This window comes from Cyprinus carpio, chromosome B5, assembly GCF_018340385.1.
Source record: "Cyprinus carpio isolate SPL01 chromosome B5, ASM1834038v1, whole genome shotgun sequence".
Taxonomy (NCBI): Eukaryota; Metazoa; Chordata; class Actinopteri; order Cypriniformes; family Cyprinidae; genus Cyprinus; species Cyprinus carpio.
The window spans coordinates 18,001,804-18,022,063 of record NC_056601.1 but is presented as its reverse complement, the minus strand read 5'-3'; the positions used below and the strand labels follow the sequence as shown (position 1 = coordinate 18,022,063).

Here is a 20,260-nt window from a genome sequence, read left to right as displayed (position 1 = left end):
GTCGGGTATTTTTGCGGTGAAGGCTCAAGGCTGGTCCAAGGTTTACACACACCTCACACACCCCTCACAGACATATCCAAATGATGGCCAGATCACGCGTCCTCCGGCAGGACACGCCCTCAGCACCATTATCAGGAAAGTGGGCGTGGATTTCTTGCTCAACGGTGTGGTTCGAGGATTTGATTGGCTCTTCGCTCGACTGACGCAGAGCCATGCCATCGCTTCATAAGCTTTAGAGGAGGATGCCGGTTTTGGCTGGAGTTCTCAGACGTCGGGATATGGACTGATATCGTCTGTATTTATTTATTTTGGCCATTTTAATCATGAAAAACACATCTAAATGTTAATTTATAACTGGAAAACATCTATAGGCTTTTATTAAATCAGCCGCATATGTGGAGGATTTTACAGGATTTGCTCTTGCTACTAATTCTTTAACCCTCACTGACCCTCACTGGTAAGTGCGTGCATCAGACCTACAGCCAGCCATAGCTTTTATTTCAGACCTGCCTGCTCAGTGCTGTCCATGATCGAATGTGGATTTCTTTCAGTTCGTCTCGGCATGACTGCATCAGTGATTCATGTTTTATCATCATTGTTGGTGATGTAGGCTCTAAAACTAGAACATGAAGTCAGGATCGTTGTATGTGCTAATGCAAAAGATGGATAAAAATATTTTTCTATCGTCTCTTTTTGTTTTATTACAATTACAGAAATTTAAATTAATGGTTAATAAAAAGTTAATAATAATAATTGAAAATCTAATGATGAGGTGACTCAGCTTTTATCTATAAACTACTTTTTTGTTTCTTATTTATTTATTTGTTTGTTTGTTTTTATTTTTTGAAAACACTCATCACTTTGCACATACAAAAAGAAATTCTATTTAATGAGATCAATCTAATTTTGACAGTTAAATCAGTGATTATAATCTGATCATTGGTCTTCACAATCAGTAAATACAGAAACTAATGGCACCGTCTATAATCTATCACATTACCTATTTATTTTGTGCATTGCGCTAATGTCAAGCCATCTGATGTTACTGTAGTACAATGTAAATTCGGTAATAAAGACCATTTCTATAAACAACTCAAAAATAACTTTTATTTAACTAAAATGAACTTTAAGTGTTTTTTTCATCAATTTATTATGTAGTTACTATTTTTTGTGCTTGACTTCATACTCATGAAATTGCGGTGTTATGAGTGTCAGGATAACATTTGTAATTCATAATTCTGCCATTGTAATCCTGTTAAACAAGTTTCTTTTCTCCTATTTGTTTTCTGTCATCTACAGTAAGTGACTGTAACACACCTTCAAAATGCTGACGAGACTTTTCCGAATCCACGGCCTGTTTGTGGCCTCCCATCCTTGGGAAGTCATTGTGGCTACTGTGACCCTCACCATCTGCATGATGTCCATGAATATGTTCACTGGAAATAACCAGATTTGTGGCTGGAACTTTGATTGCCCCAAATTGGAGGAGGTACAGTATGTTACTGTGGAAATGAATTACAACACAATGGTTCTAATTCATCTAATTCCTATCTATTATATCTATTATTCCTAATATTTCTTTCTCTCTGTCTTGTCTCCAGCAAATCTTAAGCAGCGATATCATTATCCTGACTATCACAAGATGCATAGCAATCGTCTATATTTACTTTCAATTCCAAAATCTTCGACAATTAGGATCCAAATACATATTGGGTAAGTTGTAATTTTTTAACATGTTTTTTTTTTTTTTTTTATGAGTTTGTGAGGTAACATGAATTACGAGTGTTAATGTTTATATTAATATTTATTTTTCAGGCATTGCAGGACTTTTCACAATATTCTCCAGTTTTGTGTTTAGCACAGTTGTGATTCACTTTCTGGACAAGGAGCTCACAGGCCTCAAGTATGTCTTCTATCACTCTCGCTAGAAATTTGACTAACTATTTTTTGGAAAATAGTTCGTAAAAATATCAAGTTAATTTTTATTTTGTTTTTATTTCCCCAGTGAGGCCTTGCCATTTTTTCTGCTGTTGATTGACCTCTCCAAAGCATGTGCTCTGGCTAAGTTTGCTTTGAGTTCAAACTCACAGGTACTTTACCTTTTCATCTACGTTAAACTGAAGTTTAAATAAACACGACTAATCAGTCTCTGGTTTTTCTCAATGGCTTTTTGGACTGTCCTCCTGCAGGACGAGGTGAGAGAGAATATTGCCAAAGGAATGGCTGTTTTAGGACCCACTTTTACTCTTGATGCTCTTGTGGAGTGCCTGGTGATTGGTGTGGGGACAATGTCAGGTAAACTCAACCCTTCCACATGAGACAGAAAATCAGCACAGTTGCAGTGCATTCAACAGATTTGTTTAACTCAGCAGTAGTGAACTTTATTTTGCCCTTTTCATTGTTTTTCTGCAGGTGTGCGACAGCTTGAGATCATGTGCTGCTTCGGTTGCATGTCTGTCCTGGCGAACTACTTTGTGTTCATGACCTTCTTCCCGGCCTGTGTCTCTCTTGTGCTGGAGGTATGTACTGTAAGCATATTTAAGTGCAGTACACATATAGGAAGACTGTAACATATTCTAATATGTGTGATTATTTCACATAGGTGTCTAGAGAGAGCAGGGAGGGACGACCCATCTGGCAGCTGAGTCACTTTGCTAGAGTTCTGGAGGAGGAAGAGGACAACAAGCCTAACCCTGTCACACAAAGAGTCAAAATGATCATGGTACGCATTGAACCAAAAACACTACAATCTTTTAATACTGGGATTTATTATATTAATGGTTTTGTCGCTAATATTTGCAGTCTCTTGGCCTGGTCATGGTTCATGCTCATAGCCGGTGGATTGCAGATCCCACGTCAAGTAGTGGAACTCTTGATCTTCCTCAAGTTGGCTTGAGCCTGAATGACAATATGCCCAAGAGAATTGAGCCAGACATGCCCCTTTGGCACTTTTACCTGTCCAGGTAGGTACACTTCAGAGATTTTATTCGTTTAATTAATAAAAAAAAAAATGGTCCATTAATGATGGAGATGGTTTTATTGAAATTCTTTGTATAGTTCAATAGTTCAGAAATACATAGTTCTATGTCCAATTGATGGACTATAGATAAGCTACAGTATAATGTTCAGTATGAAATTTTGACATAGAAATGTATTTTGAGATTTGCTGAAGATTGCATTTAACAGTGTTAATTGGTACAGTTTAGTGAGTGTTAGCAAAGATAATCTAAATGAAAAAATAGGAGAAATGAGCATGCACAATTAATTATCCAAAATCAATAGTTGGCTCCAAACTCCAATATTGGCTAATAAACTGTGTTAATAATATATTGTGCATTGTTAAAATTAATAACAATAACAAGAATATGATGTGACTATGTTTTATTTTATTCTGTGCATTTAGGATGATCAGCATGGATATTGAGCAGGTGATCACGCTGGGTCTTGCTCTGTTCCTGGCTGTGAAGTACATTTTCTTCGAGCAGGTGGAGATGGAGTCTACCCTTTCCCTGAAAGTCCCCACACCAAGCTCCATGCTCTCTCAGAAATGGTCTCCTGATCAGTGCTGTAGGAAAGATGTTCCCGTTTCCAGCAAGCCTGAGAAAACCCCAACTCCCCCTCCAGTTGTTACCAAAGAGGAAAGAGGTATTCTCTTCTTACCTTTACACATTTGTGTTCATTTACTGCAAACCCAACATTCTACAGTGGAATCTAAATGCAGTGTTTCTCCTTCAGATTTAGTGATTCGGCCCCTGCCTGCCCCAAAAGAGCCGGAGCATAAACATACTTTTGTTTTGGGAGAGGATGAAGCTCAGGAAATTGTTGATGTGTCGGAGACTGTGATCAGTGTACCTGCTGAACCCAGATCTGTGGAAGACTGTCTGTCCATTCTGAAAAACCCAGATGTAAGAGCGTTGTCAAATATCCCTTTTTACATCGATACTGTTGTGCTCTTTCTTGCATAAAGATGAACTCTGGGTTCACTGTGGGACTGAAACCTGTAGTTATTTTTTACCTCAGCGTTGACCCGTGTAGTCTCTAATGAGATCTTCCTTTTTCTCTTTACACTCTTACTCTTAGCCAATTAGTTTATGACGTTAGACAAGATCAGAAGCGTGTAGTGAAACCGTTTACCTCCCAGAGTAGACTTCTGTAACCTAAAGCCACGTATAATGTGTGTGTGTGTATACATATAGTGTATGTATGTGAGTATTTAAGTGTCACTTCTTCTGACCCTGCAGATGGGCGCTCGCTACCTCAGCGATGAAGAGGTCATCGTGTTGGTAAACTCGAAGCACATCCCAGCTTACAAATTGGAAGCCATGATGGAGAGCCCTGAGAGAGGGGTGATGATCCGTAGAAAAATGCTCAGCCCCAAATTCCCAGAGCCCACAGCTCTCACCTGCCTGCCTTATAAAGACTATGACTACTCTAAGGTAAGACATCAGGTCATTACATCATACATAATTTAATTAGTGGTGATTTATGGATTTGAACAAACCAGGGTTGCACTAATATTAAAACTTTCCATATTAAATTTTTTTTTTACATTTTGTCCAGTTTGATAAGAAACAATATGTTTTTGAGAGAAGCCTATTATGCTCGCCAAGACTACATTTATTTGATTTTGATTTTTGACGGCAAAACAGTGATTATTATGAATTATTATTTACAAGTGTCATTTGTTCCTGTGATGGCAAAGTTGAATTTTTAGCAGTCATTACTCTAGTCTTCTGTGTCACATTCAGAAATCATTCTAATATGCTGATTTGCTGCTAAAAAAAATTATAATCAGTTGAAAACACTAAAATGGCTTTTTATAGAAACTGTGATTTGTTTTAGGATTTTTTGATGAATAGAAAGTTTCTAAGAACAGCAATTTATCTGTGTCACATTAGAAATGTCTTTACTGTCACTTTTTATTTATTTAACGTGTTCTTCCTGAAATTATCAATTATGTTTCTTTTCAAAAATATACTTAATGTAAATGCACTATGTGTTTATATACACAGCAATACAAAAAAAGGTTCATAATTGGCTCATAGGTCATAACCAATTGGTTACCAATACATTATACCATACTTTGGGGGTGGGCAGTTTTGACATGGTCCAGGAAGCAAAAACTTAGTAGCAGTCCAGAAACTTAGCAACCATCAAAGTTCAGCATTCATTTTCCTGTTCTTTACTCCAGGTGATGGGAACATGTTGTGAGAACGTCATCGGTTACATGCCAGTTCCTGTGGGGGTTGCTGGCCCTCTGTTATTGGATGGAAAGCAGTTTCAGGTCCCCATGGCAACAACTGAGGGCTGCCTAGTTGCCAGCACAAATAGAGGCTGCAGAGCTATTGCAGTAAGCATAATTTTCCCAATATGATTTTTGTGTTCTTGAAGGGTCTCATTTCATGGCCATTTGAACTGATATAATATTGCATAATGTCTAGTGTAAAGCACATTAATCTACTGCTCTGTCCACAGTTGGCAGGTGGTGCCAGCAGCCGTGTTCTTGCAGATGGTATGACCAGAGGGCCGGTGGTGCGCCTGCCTTCTGCCTGTCACGCGGCTGAAGTCAAGGCCTGGCTGGAAAGTGATGAGGGCTTTAAATGCATCAAGGAGGCCTTTGACCAGACCAGCAGGTAAAGGACTATATCAGTCAACTGATTTAGTGTGATAGTGTAGTTTTAAAAAAAAAATTATGATTAGGTTACATATATTTGTGTTGTGTTTGTAGGTTCGCACGATTGGAGAAGCTTCTGATCGGCCTGGCGAGTCGCAATCTATACATTCGATTCCAGTCCAGAACTGGAGATGCAATGGGGATGAACATGATCTCAAAAGTATGCAAGTACTGAATTTTACAAAATGTTGTGAAACATGGTCATTAAAGTGATCTTAAAATAAACCGCCATGACTCATTTCTGAGTTATGAAGAACTTGTGCAGTAATATAATTTTTTTTTCTCTTTGGTCACCAGGGCACAGAACAGGCTCTTGCCAGGCTGAAGGAGGAATTTCCAGAGCTTCAAATTTTGTCTGTTAGTGGAAACTATTGCACTGACAAAAAACCTGCCGCCATCAACTGGATTGAAGGCAGGGGCAAATCAGTGGTGTGTGAGACCACCATCCCAGCCAAAGTTGTCAAAGAGGTACAAAACCTCATCCTATTCTACAAAAAGGCCTTCAAAAGAAGGTACAAAACGCCCTGCAAAATCTGAATAAGGACATACATTTGTTTTTAGGATGATAGTCCAGACTATAAGTCTCACGTAAGTGTGTTTCTGTGCAGATTTTAAAGACCACGACTGAGGCTCTGGTAGATGTCAACATCAGCAAGAACTTGATTGGATCTGCTATGGCTGGAAGCATCGGAGGTTATAACGCTCACGCCGCCAACATCGTAGCTGCTCTCTATATTGCTTGTGGACAGGTAATAAAAGTTATTGTTTACGGTATGATTTTGATGTGATTATATAGTGGTGGTACAGATGTGAATTCAACTAAATGAATTTGTCCTTGACAGGATCCAGCGCAGACAGTGGGCAGCTCTAATTGTATCACTATTATGGAAGCCTCGGGCCCCACCGGGGAGGATCTTTATATCAGCTGTACTATGCCCTCCATTGAGCTGGGCACTGTGGGCGGAGGCACTAACCTTCCTCCCCAGCAGGCTTGTTTACAGGTACTTGATACAGGATCAATATTTGACACATTTGAAAGACAGAAGTATTTTAGTTTCACTGTGGATGTACAGTTGATAAAGCCACTCTCTTAGCCGATCTAATGCAGTTTTATTCTCTCTCTGTCTTGCTGTCAGATGTTAGGTGTGCTGGGTGCCAATCAGGAGTGTCCGGGTGAAAATGCCCGACAGCTTGCCAGGGTGGTGTGTGCTACCGTGCTTGCAGGAGAGCTGTCACTCATGTCTGCACTCACTGCTGGACACCTGGTCAAAAGTCACATGACTCACAACAGGTAAGAACTGTTTATTATATATGAATACAACATTCTAATTTATTATTATTGATATACTGTGTGTATATGTTTATTAAAATCTTTATTTAAAAAATCTTGAAGCAAAAAAAAAAGCTTAAAATTCAAATATAACAATATAGTTCTATATATAATATAGTACATAATGTAAAAGATTTAATGTATTACTATTAAATCATATATTAAGATGTTTATCTAAAAGTTAAAATTATAAACATTGAAATATATTGTATCTTCTAATCAGTTAAATTCATGTAATCCTAATCAAATGTAATCAAATTACATTAAATCTTTAAAAAAATTACATAATTGAAAATATAATAACATGTTGATCTTTTAATCATAATAATTTTACAAATTATAGTATAAAATTAAATTCTGTGACAATGTTTTATAAGAATCTATCATCTGCAAACACCTGTATAATTGCTTTTTTTTTTTTTTTTTGGCTATAGATCAAAAGTGAATTTGCAAGAAGCTCCAGGAACATGTACTAAGCAGGCATCTTGAGTCGTCACATGTTGAAGATGCAAAAGGCCCATAAAGAAAGAGGATCTCAAGTTAAGGCACATGTGATTAGTAATTTAGATTAATTTTAAAGACCAGCAAAAGGATGCTTGAATACAGACAAATGACTTTTCATGGTTCCCCTGATCTGTTAAACGAGTTGTTTTTATAACTACAAACATTCTTTCAAAGTAAACAGGTTGAAAATAAACACTTGAATCAAGACCAGCTGTGTTCACAAGCCTAGAGCCAATATTTCGAAATCATATCCGAACAGAAATGGCTGTTTCCGGACCTGCTTTGTTAAGCTTAAATTGCTATGGAGAGCAAATCAGATCTTAGATTCACAACAGCCAGTACATAGAGATACAAAAGGCCACATAATTTAACTTATTTCCTAAAATCAATATAGACTAAATGGGTTAAAGCCAAGTACATGTTTTACTTCATTATTCGTTGGGGATAGCAACAGGGATCATATCGTTGCCAACTTTTTGCCAACTGAAAAAAAGCAACATTAGACCGAAAGGGAAGGTAAAAATTGACTCTTCATTGCACTTATAAAGGGAAATGGCACGGGACAGTACCGATACAGAGAGGAGTTTAAAGTACTATGATTCACTAGTTGGTACACATGTAGAATATTACAGAATGACTATGAAATTGCCAAATGCAGCCGTCAGCAGTGCTCATGATGTTTTCAGTGTCAGAATGTCCATTGTTTTTTTTTTCTACGACACAGGAATTGAATGACTTTTGTAAATGAAAAGGGTTGTGCTACAGCTTGACGACACAAATATTTCAAAAGGTGCTACAATCCACATGATGTTTCAGTTCTTTGTTCATTAAGCTATTTCTTTGTGTTTGAACACCTCTAATAATAGATTTATGTAACGATAAGCAACTTAACGCCTTGCATGTTTCCGAAGGCTTGAAATGGCTTTTATTCAGTTGGTTCTGGTTTTTCGTGTCATGGAAAAGAGTGGCTGTTTAGACATGTACGTTTCATGCTGAAGAAGTTGAAAGGAAGCTTTGCTATTTCCCCACCCCCCCAAAGGCACCATTCAAATGATTCAATTAATAATAAACTGCAAAAGTTTGTATATTTTTTATAATAAAAAGAAAATATAGAATTCATTGACTTCTGCTTGATCTTATTCTCTCTCACTTGGGCAACTTCAACCAATGAAAATGAAAGTGAAAAAACAAAACAAACACTAAGAACATGTTCAAGGTTTAAAACTATGAAGTCCTGCCAGTATATATACATTCCTTCTCTACCAAAGGTCACCTCCAATATCTAATATCCTCAACCAGTAACAAATGATTTAATCAGCTTTCAAAAGTTCAAATATAGGTTTTGAACAAAAGTGAAGGTTACTATAAAAGAAGGATTACAGCCTTTTAAACCATTGTTTAAGAAAAGGGATGAGATAATACTGTAGATAACTTTTTTGGATTTTTAGAATTTAGATCAGCTTCTTTTCAATTCACTGGTTAACCAATAAAAACAATTTAAAAGGATTACACGGATCACAGGAACAGTGAATTTTGCCGAAAGTTAGTACGCAAGCATAAAGACAGTATATTTGCATTGTGAAAGTTACTATTTTTTCTCATGTGTTGAATTCTAAAATACAAAAAAGATTGTGAAGCAATAAGCCCAAGAACCAAACGGCACCAAATGAATCATAGAATTAAAAGAAACATGTAGATGAACTATATCTATCAAGGAATTTAACCATTAAAATGTTCAGTTCTCCTCTAGCACAAGCTAAAAAATAGTTCAGTACTAAAAAAAGCACACTTATTTGAGTGCTTGAGACCTGAGGGTGGTGAGATGTTCAGGTTCTCCTGAGGCAACGTCATTATAGGCTCTTGCCTCACCAGAGTGCGAGCCGGCCAATCAGCTCACCCTGCATCACATCTCACCAGGACACTGACTGCTGATTGGCTTAACCTCATTGAGGCCCCAGACAGACCTGCAGGGATGAAACGGGCTTTACACACACGTTAATCTCAGAGCGCTAGAGCGCTAACCGTGTAACTCCTCCCCTCATGCTTATCTTGAATAGTAACCCTACCTCATGCACATGATGCCATATCGGCCCATGGGTTTGTCAGTCATCCACGCTCAGTGTGATTGGAAATGTTCCCACAGTGAGTTCATAGGACAATGAAAAATTTATTGCACTGTACAGTGAGATATTCTTCCTGTATGAACCTCAACAACACAGAAAATCATCCTTAAATGAGATTAACAAACAATTGGCAGAAACATAAAAAGAAAAAGTTATAAAGTTTTGCTTTTGTTTCATAAAATTTGGTTTCATTAATAAGTTGGTGATACATGTAGAAAGAAGTCATTTACAAAACTTTTTTTTTTTCCCAAGCATTCAACATTTGTAGATCAATCTCCAAATAAAATCAAAGTTCAGAAAGTTTCTTGTTCTTGCTGTCATGAACAAAGTGTTCCACACTAGTACACTAAATATAAAAGTGCTTGAAGCAGAACTGCAGCAGCAAATTTGTAGCGGCAGGCAAGTGCTGCAATAAATGTATAACTTGAACCTTACTTCAAATCAGGCATTCTGAACTCAAGTATTAGTATGAAAAGACTATGGTGGGATTAAAAAAAATAAATCAGACGTGAGATTAGTGCAAACAATGTTACAGGAAACACAAATTCAACATGACATCATGAGCTTAAAGGGATAGTTCACTCAAAAATACAAATCATTTACTCGAGTTGTTCCAAACCTGAATTGCTTTCAAAAGAACATAAAAACATTTTCAAGAATGTTGGTATCCAAGCAGAATTTGGTTACCATTGATGGCCACTGTATGGAGAAAAACATCTCAACATATTTGATTATTTTTTCCACTAATGGAACAACATGAGGGTGAGAAAATCTTACATGACAGAATTGTCATTTTTGGATGAACTATCCCTTTAAGACTAGTGATAGTTAAAAACGTCCTTGATTCATTACTGCCTCAATATAGTGAATTAGACCACAGAAAGTGATATTAAACTGTGAAATTCCATTACAACTCCCTCTCTTTCAGAAGCATAGATGGCACATCTGCAGTAATTCTACAGAGATTTTGTAGATGGAAGCCCAATAGGTAGTGATGAACCAGATGAGGAATGACGTTGTTTTGGGGCCCAAAAAGGCATGTGTGCAATAAAGTGTCACCTATCTGCAGAAATTAAACTTGAATTGAAACTTCTGGAAATTAAAAAAAAAAAAAAAAAAAAAAAAATTTACAAGAGAAAAAGAAAGGCAGTTATGGTCTATTAAGTCACTAACAACTTTTCACAGGCCTACCGAAATACCCTATACATTGATTATTGTCTTATACAAGCAGTTCCCAATAAATGTACACTTTGCCTAAAGCCACATTTGTGAATTTCAAGAATCAAAATGTGTAATGCCTTCACATGTAAATAATCTTAAACATTTAGATTAACTAACTGTACAAAAGATCTTAAGACTGAAGTTTGACATCATCTTGATCATCAGGGCTAGAAAGGGTCTTCCTAAGAGAAATGGCTACTGGACAAGGTCAGTGAAAAAAGCTCACGAACAGCTGAGATAATGCTTGGATTAGATCAAGGCATCAAGTTTACAGTATATATATATCTCATCAAGATCATAGTCATACCTCAAACTATGATCAAATATTTACAAAAATGTAAAACACTTTAACAAAACCAGAGCCGCACCTCATTTAGGGAAAAACAAGTAAGGCCTTTTAAAGATGAACAGGCTGTGTTGGTTTTTCTAGTGTGTTTGTACTTTTCAAAGGTGCTTTTACAGACTTTGGTGTTGGTGTACCACTGTTGTTCAGTCTGTATGGATAAGGTTTGAAAAGGTTTCCGAAGAGTATCAAGAGCACTTTGGCTGAGCAGCTCTTTGTTGTGAGTGATGTGTATAAGGCGTTTCTTCATTAGAGTCGGAAAGCAAACTGAAAATGTAGATTGAACAACCTGGAAGAAGAGAAAACCAGATTTTGAATAAACGCGCAATTTAATTTATAGGCGGAAATGGCTGCTTTTTTAAAGATGTGACTTACCTGGTGTTGCTTAAAAGAGAATAGCCTCACCGCTGCTCTTCTCTTGAACATACGAGGTGAAGCGTTTGAGGAATTTGGGGTATTCTCTCTTGGCTATGGCTCGTAAGACTGATGCAGGGGCCCAACCACCAGGATTTACTTTAGGATTATATGAACACAGCATTAATGTGATATAGAATATATCATGTATATAATAAATAAAGAATGCAAACCACACTGTGATGTACTCGGTGTGCAAATGGTATATGATTTTCACAGCTGACCCCAAAATATATAACAGGAAACTGAAAATATAACATTTTATTATAAAATAATGAGAGTCATCCTTTGTCAATGTACCTACTCACTGATGATAACAAAAAATGATCCAGTGCCAAACTGTTGCTATGTTTACCTCTTCAGGTATTAATTGACTTCAGAAAAACAAACCTTACTGAACCCAAACTTTGCATGTACTCTTTTTTTAAAGTTTTAATTTTTTTGTAAGTTTCAAAACTTAATTAGGAGACCAAACACCCCCAGGAGGACTTACCATTGGCCACATAGGTGATTTTACAGAGGATGTTGTCTCTGGTGATCTCTTTGTCTCCCTCTGGTGGGCTGATTAAAGTTTGACAGATCATGGCTACATTGATTTTGGCACGAATGCATCTAGCAGAGGGCTGGAGAAAACAGTTTTGGAAAAAAAGACAGTTACTGATGCACAGCTTACTGTATACTGCTAATATTGATTAATATGTGTCTATGATATCAAACTGCATGAATAAACCTTTCAAAAGATAATTCTGAAGTCCTGGTACTTACTGGATAGCTGTCATGATCCACTGAGAAGTTGCACACCAGCCAGGTGTCTGGATCATTCTCATTGGTGGAGAGAATTTTACGGATAACCGATACATAAAGCACATCTCTCTGGGAAGCAGGCCATACCCTCTGCAACAGAGTAGTAAAAAAAAAAAACCCCTGAAATCTAATGATTACCCATGATGCAATAGTGAATGTGTCAAAGTGGAAGTCTTCTACCTTATGTGTCTGATGAATGATGACCGCTTTATCTGAGAGCGTCTCAACCACTTGAAAGCTTTCAATAGTTGCTGTAAAAAATAAATAAGGTGAGCCTATTATCATTCTCACAATATAAGATTAGAAGATCAAAAAGGCAAAATGATGTACTGAAGAGAACATACTCTCCCAGTCGTTCCGAAAAGCTGTGTCCCAAAAGTAGTGGCAGACCTCGTGACCTGTTACCCCTTTGACAGCATGAGTAGCTTTGAGAGGATCCAGAACGATGCCGTTCTCCTCCACCTCTCTCCTGTACACCTGCAAAAACAATTGTTCTAACATATTAATTTCTGAGCATTAATAATGACAGAACTGCAAATGGACAAAACGATGGCAACCTCTAGTGGAAAAGAGAACAATAAAGGGTTGAAAGAGATAGTTTACTGAAAAATGCAAATATCCCAAACTCTAACCTGAGGAAGATTTCAACTGGTGTCAAGGTTCTTTCGCATATTCTACTGTTTTGTGACTGAACCAGAAACTACCCACCCACACACTACGCTTCAGTTTTTTGTTTTGTTTTTACAGTAAAGATACAATAATTAAATACAAAAATACAGGACGGATGCATTAAATTGATTAAAAAGTGACAATACAGAGATTCATAATGTAACAAAATATTACATTATGATATGTTACACTGAAGACTGATCAATGGCTGCTGAAAATTGAGCTTTGCCATCAGAGTTATTAATAAAATTTATTACAAAAATTTCACAATATTCCTGTTTTTACAGCATTTTTCAGCACATAAATTGCAGCCTTGGTGAGCATAAGAGACTTTTCAAAAATGTTTTTATTAAAAAAAAACAAAAAAAACCTAACCAATGTTTGTATGGTTATGTATATACAGTAGATACATAGACAAAGATATATACGTACAGGTAAAAAAAATAAAAATAAAAAATAAATTATAAGATATAAAGCCTCATTTATATTTTTATATATATATATTTTTTACTTTGATATGGAAACCAGCTTCCATAGAAACAGCCCAATGTGTCAAATAAAAAAAATCCACTGCCTTTATCTCCATCTCACCTTCATATCCCCTTCTTCAACAAGCAGCTGCCAGTTAGCATCTCCACCCACATCTTGTAAAGAATAAGTCATGTGGCTCTGCACCATCTCCTCAACCTGTGAACAAACAAGAGGTATTAAGTGTTATATACTAAAGTAAACAAGCAAAAAATGTATGTTACATTTCTTCAAGTTCAGAACAATCATATGCCTGCAGTTCATCTGCACTAGTGTGGTGTCATATCTCTACCTGAGCACTGAACCTGTGCACGTCATCGGAGGCACTTATGAGGTCAATGGAGGATAAGGAGGAAGTTTGACTGTGAGGCTGAACCAAAGAGAAAGAGAGCCAGAGGGGAACAGGTCAAGGGAAAGAGAAGGAAATAAAAAACTCATCATCACCCAGAGAATACAGAGCAGACCGCCACTGCGAATCACACTTCAGCAGGAGGGACTGGAAGAACAAAGGCAGCTTCACACATGTAAAAGCCCCAAAGACTTCACCGAGCAGATCCACCATCAGCAATGACAGAATTACATAATCAGTCACGAAGAAGCAAATGTGCTTTGTTAACGTGAGTGTGTAGGAGTGTGTGCTTGTGTGGGTGAGCCAGAGTGGTCTGACTTACCTTAGTCAAGTATTTCGGAGGGCTGATGGAGGAATAGGTGTCTGGAGGGAGGGAGATCTGTCGAGATGCCCTGCTCCTTTCTGCATGGGACTGCAAAACATGACAGCAACTTAGGCATGAAATTGAATTGAATTAGCTGTGAATATGCTTTGGATATAGTTCTTGACTGTTGGATCCCAATGAATAATGAACTCTGGGTCATGCATTATATTTCAGTCATTTGTGGACAGCGGTCCATCTGTTTCTCCACAAAAGTCAATGAGGTCTACATCCATAATCAGCTCTGGTTCCAACTAGTGGTCAGCTTATATATCAACAAGGATGAACAAAGCCATTTTTCAATCATCACATTGGTTTGGTAGATAACATCGATTTTAACATCAAACCAGACTTTAAACAATATAGAGTGTGTTTTTAAGCATATTTACAACCATAACAATAACTAAATGATACCTAATTTAGCACCGAACCAACGGATGTTAAATGTTCTGTTTAGTTATGTCTACTGCCACTTTAAATGCTCAAGCTCTTTAAAGTCAAGTGGATTCTGATTGACCTTCAATGTTTGAAGTTCTTAATGTATTTTTAAAGATGCTGCTCCTCTGGGTTGTAATTGTTATAGCTGTGGTGTGAACCTCGCAATTCTCACAGAATTAGAATGATTCATAAAACAATATAGTTATAGTTAACTTTCTGGTCTTTATTGTGGTCAAAAATAAACTAAATGCCTACTGACTTAAAATGACTACAACTCCGTTTTAATGTGCTCTTTTAATGTAAAATTTTTTTTTTTTTTTTTTGTATGTGTGAACCAAAAAAATTGTGGACTTGGCTAAATTTGTTTAGAGGGCTTTAAAAGTGGCAACAGTGCCACAGTTCAATAGCATAGGCCACTCTGACCGCTTTGGTTTTCCCAGTTTTTCCACTTAACTGCAAGCACAAACATAATCCTTCTGTATATATTTACACTTCAAAAGTCATGATGATGTAATCAAACCATTGTAACCATTGTAGCCATTGTATAACAAAACCACATCACGTGTCAGAGTACCAGTACTTCAAACTGAATCTTTGCAAAAGTGATAAGTTGAAATAAGAATGGCCGGATCATTACTTGCTCTTCGATTTGGTCATGCTTATCCAATGCAGCTTCCACAGCATCAAAGAACTCCTCTTCATTGATCAGACTGTTTGGTCCTTCCTGCACAGAGAGAATTTCTCAGTCTGGAAAGGAGGGTGTGTGTTGAACGAAAGATGTAAAGGACAGTGTGAATTAAAGGCTGTGGACGCACTTCATAGTCTGGTCCTCCATAATGAGGCTTCTTCTTCAGCTCTGTCAGTGCAGCTTTATAGGCGTCTTCAGCACGTCTTCTCCTTTCAATTTCTTATGAATGATAGAAGAATGTTACTCATCACAATGCACTCAAGAAGATCTTAAATGACTCATACCAATATATAATTATTAAATAATGTTTATAATAATATTTTTCCCCACACTCTTAATTTTATTAAATTATAAAGTTTTCTGGTATTTGGGAAAGAATTATAGCATCTATTCTGCCTTCTTAGATAATATTAAATAACTGTTTTTATATATTATTATTAATACATTTTTAAAAGCTGAACTTTCAGCAGCCATTACTCCAGTCTTCACTGTCACATGATCCTTCAGAAATCATTCTAATGCACAAAAGCATCATTTATTATTATTATTCTTTTTTTATTGAACAGTTGTGCTGCTTAATATTTTAACAAACCACTTTGCTACCTAGTTTCTTTAAATCTTTTAGACTTGGGAAGATGTTTAGACTTCTGCAACTTGCTAGCTGCTAAATAAACTTGCTTACAAACTAATCAAAGAAATGCCTGATTAGGATCCAAATAAAGAATCCGGAGCAGTGACATGACACAGGAACTCTGACAGCTCCACTTGCAGTTTCATGCTTAAGCTTAAGCAAACACACCCATTTCAATTGTCAATCCCACTACAGATGCCATTGAAGATACCATTGTGACATGCCTCTTTGGAAGGTCATTCATCCAACAAAGGGTGGAGCCCATCTCATCTGATTTCTAGACTTGCTTGAAGAGAAAACTAGCTGGAATAGCTTGCAGAAAGCAAACCTCCAAATCACTCAAACCTTCTTTAAATAACTCAACTGAAGCAGAACCTACAACATGAAACCTTTACTAAAAAGTAGTTGTTCAGTTGGCTAACTGAGCAGCTTTAGGTGTTGTAGACAAGTAATTGGTGAGTAATGTTCTTGCATTATAAATGAGATCTGTTCTGAAACTGACAAGGTGTGGTTTAGCTTTAAGCACTGAAACACCTCTCTCTCTGCAAGATGTCACAAGAGACAATTACTGACAACTCCCGGCTTGTATGACAGGTGATAACAACTGTCAAAAGGTGGTAACGTGACTCTACTAAACTCTTTAATGGCAGAGTTTCTGTGAAAACGTAAACGCATACACATCCACAGCACACATGATTGACTAAAACATTTCCAATTGACTCAATTTGACACTTAAAACAGAAAGAGGCAGCAAATAACCAGTGAACGGAACAAAGCATGTCAAACCTACAGAGTAGAAGCTGCTGTGCGTACACAGAGGAATCCAGTTTTCATTAGCACTCTGAAGAGACCCGGCCACCCAGTCCTGCCACGGCTTCATCACTGAAGCACTGTATACTGTAGTCATCCTCTATAATCCAGTTGCTAACATCACAACACACAATCCTCAGAAATGTGGAACTCTGGTTACTTTGCAAAAAGCTTTATTCTGCTCAAATGTCCATTAAAGTCCTGCTGAATGACTGTAAACACACTGTAAAATCACACACGTCCGGATTCTCTGTGGCGGCTGGAATTTAAGAAGCTGCTTCCTGGCTCATGATAATATACCGGGGGCTGGACTGTAGACGGAAAAACTGGTCAAGCAAGTGCAAGCAGAAGCTTTACACTAAGATGCTAATGACGTGTGGCTTTGGAGATGTGCTCCCACATGAAGTGGCACTGAATGTGAGGAATGCAAGGCTCCCGGAAACTACAGTAGATGCTCTTTTGTTGTAATGGATGTGTCTTTGTGACTCATCCAGTAATTAAGGTGTTATGTGGGAAGTGTATGGGTATGTAAATAGTGCCCAGATTAAGCTTTTGAAAAAATAAATAAATAATCATTTGTAGAGCTGCTTGATGCTGAATGCTTTATTTGCATAGAAATGCACCTAGTAGTTTCAATATGACAAAAGTGCTTCCTGTAAAATTCCCTGTAAAACCAGAATGATTAGGGATATCACATTCTGTCATAATTTACTCAATCTCATTGTTCTCTTTTTTTCTTTAAAGGAGATACTCCGAAGATTGTTTATACTGTTGTTTTCTATAATAGACTAAACCGAGGTCTGTTACTTACACAAAGCTACAGTAAGGATTCAGAGGTCTTGAAATATAACACAGGAGTAGTATGGACTTCTTTGTGGAACGTGACCATCTGTGGTTTATTTGCATACCAGCATCTATGGCTGTTTTCATGGCAAATTCAATGTAATTTAAAAGAAACAAATAGTAATACCAAGTTATATCAATAGAATTATACATTGCAGAAGATTTTTTATTTCATGATTTAAATAAAATATATATTTTTTTAAAAAACAATTATTTGAGAACCCTCTGAAAACTAAGATTAACACAGTGGTTCAATTCTATTTGCCATTTTAAACAGTTCCTGGTCACTTTGCTTTGTTATATTGGAAATAGCAATGTGAACATAAACTACCATTTAAAAGTTTGGGATCAGTAACATGTTTTTCATTTATTAATTTTCGTATGCTCACTAAGGCTGTATTTATTTGATAAAAATATAGTAAACAGTAATATTGTGAATATTCCTACAATTTAAAATTACTGTGTTCTATTTTAATATATTTTAAAATGTAATTTATTTCTCTGACAGCAAAGCTGAATTCTCAGCAGTCATTACTCCATTCTTCAATGTCACATGACCCTTTAGGAATCATTCTAATACACTTTTTTGATGCTCAACAAATATTTCATATGAATATAAAAACTGCCTAATACTTTTGTTGAAACTTATTTGAAATAAGAATGCATGAATTTGATCTAATGTATGAAATCTTACCATCTTCAAAATATCTCTTTTTGTGATAACAGGGTGTTTTTTTTGGATAAAATATACTTTTAATTACAGCTGCACACTACCTTATCAAGTCGTCTTTGCCAGCTCTCTTCTCTTTTGACCAAAATGTCGATGCAGTGGGACAGTGTGGACAGGATTCCTGCTGTAGTAGCTTTAAACGTGATGGCTTCACCTTTGAAATCGATGCCTAAGGAACCTTTGAGGCTGTCCACAGAGAATACTGAGGGAAATCAAGAAAAATGAGCATCACATAGCAGAAGTATTTAAACTTCTGAAGCTCTACTTCTGAAGGAACTTCGGTTTCTTAATTCAATCTGTATTAGTGTCTTATCAATTATCAAAGGATAACGATGTAAGCCATTTACTTAGTTACAACCATCACAGACATAATGGAATATTTCCACCATTATTTGAGTAAAAAGCACTTAGTCTTTACACACACCTAATTGATGCTACTACTAACTGCATGTGTATTTTGCAGCTCATTGCCTGGTGTATACTGTGTAAGTTTTTATATAAATAAAATGTATGATGATTAATTACTAATAATTACTATGTATACAAGATAAAAAGAAAAACTACTTAGCTTGAGAATAAAACTGCATTCAGAAAGGATCACAAGCATTTGATCAATTTCTACAATTGCTGTATTTAGGCACAAAGAGGATGTGCATATAACAAAGAAGTACACATCTCAGAAATCTCACATTTCTCTTTGCTGCTGTTGTTGTTGTTAAGCAGATAATTTCCATCTGGGCGTGAGGTTAGAAAATCTTCCTCATCCTCAGATGCTGCAAAAAAAAAAAAAAATAATCAAATTGTTTATAATTATATTGTTTATAGCTTCCGTTTACCATATTTGATAAAGTGTCAAAGCTTTGTTGAACAGACTTTCCGTAGTGGAACAGAAATCTCTTAAGTTTCATTAAAAGTATTTTTACTTGTGTTTCAAAGATGAATGAAAGTCTAAGGATTTGGAGCAATTTTCACTTTTCAAAATAAAAATATAGCACCACTCTAAAAAAGGACTCTGAATGGTAAGTTTTCTCCTGCCCGAAGCAAAATTGGTCCCGCAGTCAGATAAAACTGTAATGTAACAAAATTCTATTTCCTCACCTTTGTCCCTGTGGAGCTCATCTTTACTGTCAATATCTGCACAGTTGTCAAAATACTTCTGCAGTGTGTCCACCTGTCTGCAGAGAATGTCCCGGAAGGTCTCCATCTCCGCTAGCTTTTCCTGCAGGCTGTATCCCTTCTGTTCAACAGTTTGTAAATGAACATTCAATTGTTATAAAGACAGAAATGGTATTTCCCATAACAAGAAATATAGACAAGACACAGCCTTAAAAATGTAGATACCAAAGGAAAAGGATATTGAGATATTGTTAATACTTCTTAGTTATACTATAAGTGCCTAATCTCTGTGCAAAAATAAAAATAATGATGCTGCCGTCTTTGTAAAGTCATTTTTTTGACCCAGCTGTGTTTGAGCTCTGGATCTGAAGGCAGAGGTTTGAGGCTCACCTTGAAGGAGGATGCGGAGGTGGTGGAGAGGCCGCTGGCAGCGGAGGTGAGGGACAGGGAGCCATGGCGGCGTAAACTGCTCTCAGACCCATAGCCAGATTCAGCCTGCACTCAAGATACAGCACAAAGAAAAAGAGCCGGTTAGGTAACTTCACACCTGTTCAAAAATAAAATTCATTTGAGCAATTGGGCAGTGAGGTGTCATGGTTGAAGCAGTACAGAGAGAAAACTATCAGAACTGAGCATTTCTGAATCTTGAAAAGAAATAAAGCGGCTGGTAGGTGAAATGGATAA

The 20,260-nt window shown here is 36.8% G+C and overlaps 2 protein-coding genes across 2 annotated transcripts in view; one reads left to right on the top strand and one right to left on the bottom strand.

Annotated features, from left to right (window-relative positions):
* The first annotated feature begins 230 nt into the window (after positions 1–230).
* hmgcra (3-hydroxy-3-methylglutaryl-CoA reductase a) lies at positions 231–8,623 on the top strand. Its single transcript, XM_042724647.1, has 20 exons — positions 231–457; positions 1,300–1,489; positions 1,602–1,713; positions 1,816–1,903; positions 2,006–2,090; positions 2,190–2,295; positions 2,413–2,519; positions 2,603–2,722; positions 2,803–2,963; positions 3,404–3,645; positions 3,736–3,905; positions 4,242–4,436; positions 5,192–5,350; positions 5,476–5,633; positions 5,729–5,834; positions 5,972–6,142; positions 6,283–6,423; positions 6,517–6,675; positions 6,811–6,965; positions 7,439–8,623. The coding sequence occupies exons 2-20, from the start codon at positions 1,325–1,327 to the stop codon at positions 7,491–7,493; spliced, it is 2,655 nt and encodes an 884-aa protein (XP_042580581.1). The 5' UTR covers positions 231–457; positions 1,300–1,324; the 3' UTR covers positions 7,494–8,623.
* Positions 8,624–9,655: 1,032 nt separating this feature from the next.
* The window catches only part of cert1a (ceramide transporter 1a), a 29,757-nt gene continuing 19,152 nt past the window's right edge, over positions 9,656–20,260 (bottom strand). The window contains exons 5-18 of the mRNA XM_042724649.1: positions 19,559–19,697; positions 19,150–19,233; positions 18,505–18,662; positions 15,574–15,666; positions 15,396–15,482; positions 14,282–14,371; positions 13,903–13,980; positions 13,674–13,769; positions 12,758–12,890; positions 12,594–12,664; positions 12,375–12,503; positions 12,103–12,232; positions 11,571–11,708; positions 9,656–11,484 (exon numbers count right to left, since the gene is read on the bottom strand). Of these exons, the coding sequence (XP_042580583.1) occupies positions 11,581–11,708; positions 12,103–12,232; positions 12,375–12,503; positions 12,594–12,664; positions 12,758–12,890; positions 13,674–13,769; positions 13,903–13,980; positions 14,282–14,371; positions 15,396–15,482; positions 15,574–15,666; positions 18,505–18,662; positions 19,150–19,233; positions 19,559–19,697 (1,416 nt within the window). The 3' untranslated portion in view covers positions 9,656–11,484; positions 11,571–11,580. The remainder of the gene's footprint in view (positions 11,485–11,570; positions 11,709–12,102; positions 12,233–12,374; positions 12,504–12,593; positions 12,665–12,757; positions 12,891–13,673; positions 13,770–13,902; positions 13,981–14,281; positions 14,372–15,395; positions 15,483–15,573; positions 15,667–18,504; positions 18,663–19,149; positions 19,234–19,558; positions 19,698–20,260) is intronic.

Bases quoted from the DNA above. Each gene is read 5' to 3' on its own strand.
- hmgcra (XM_042724647.1), top strand. From the start codon at position 1,325: ATGCTGACGAGACTTTTCCGAATCCACGGCCTGTTTGTGGCCTCCCAT. The intron at 2,296-2,412 runs GTAAACTCAACC...GTTTTTCTGCAG, and splicing joins TGGTGTGGGGACAATGTCAG to GTGTGCGACAGCTTGAGATC. The intron at 2,964-3,403 runs GTAGGTACACTT...CTGTGCATTTAG, and splicing joins TGGCACTTTTACCTGTCCAG to GATGATCAGCATGGATATTG.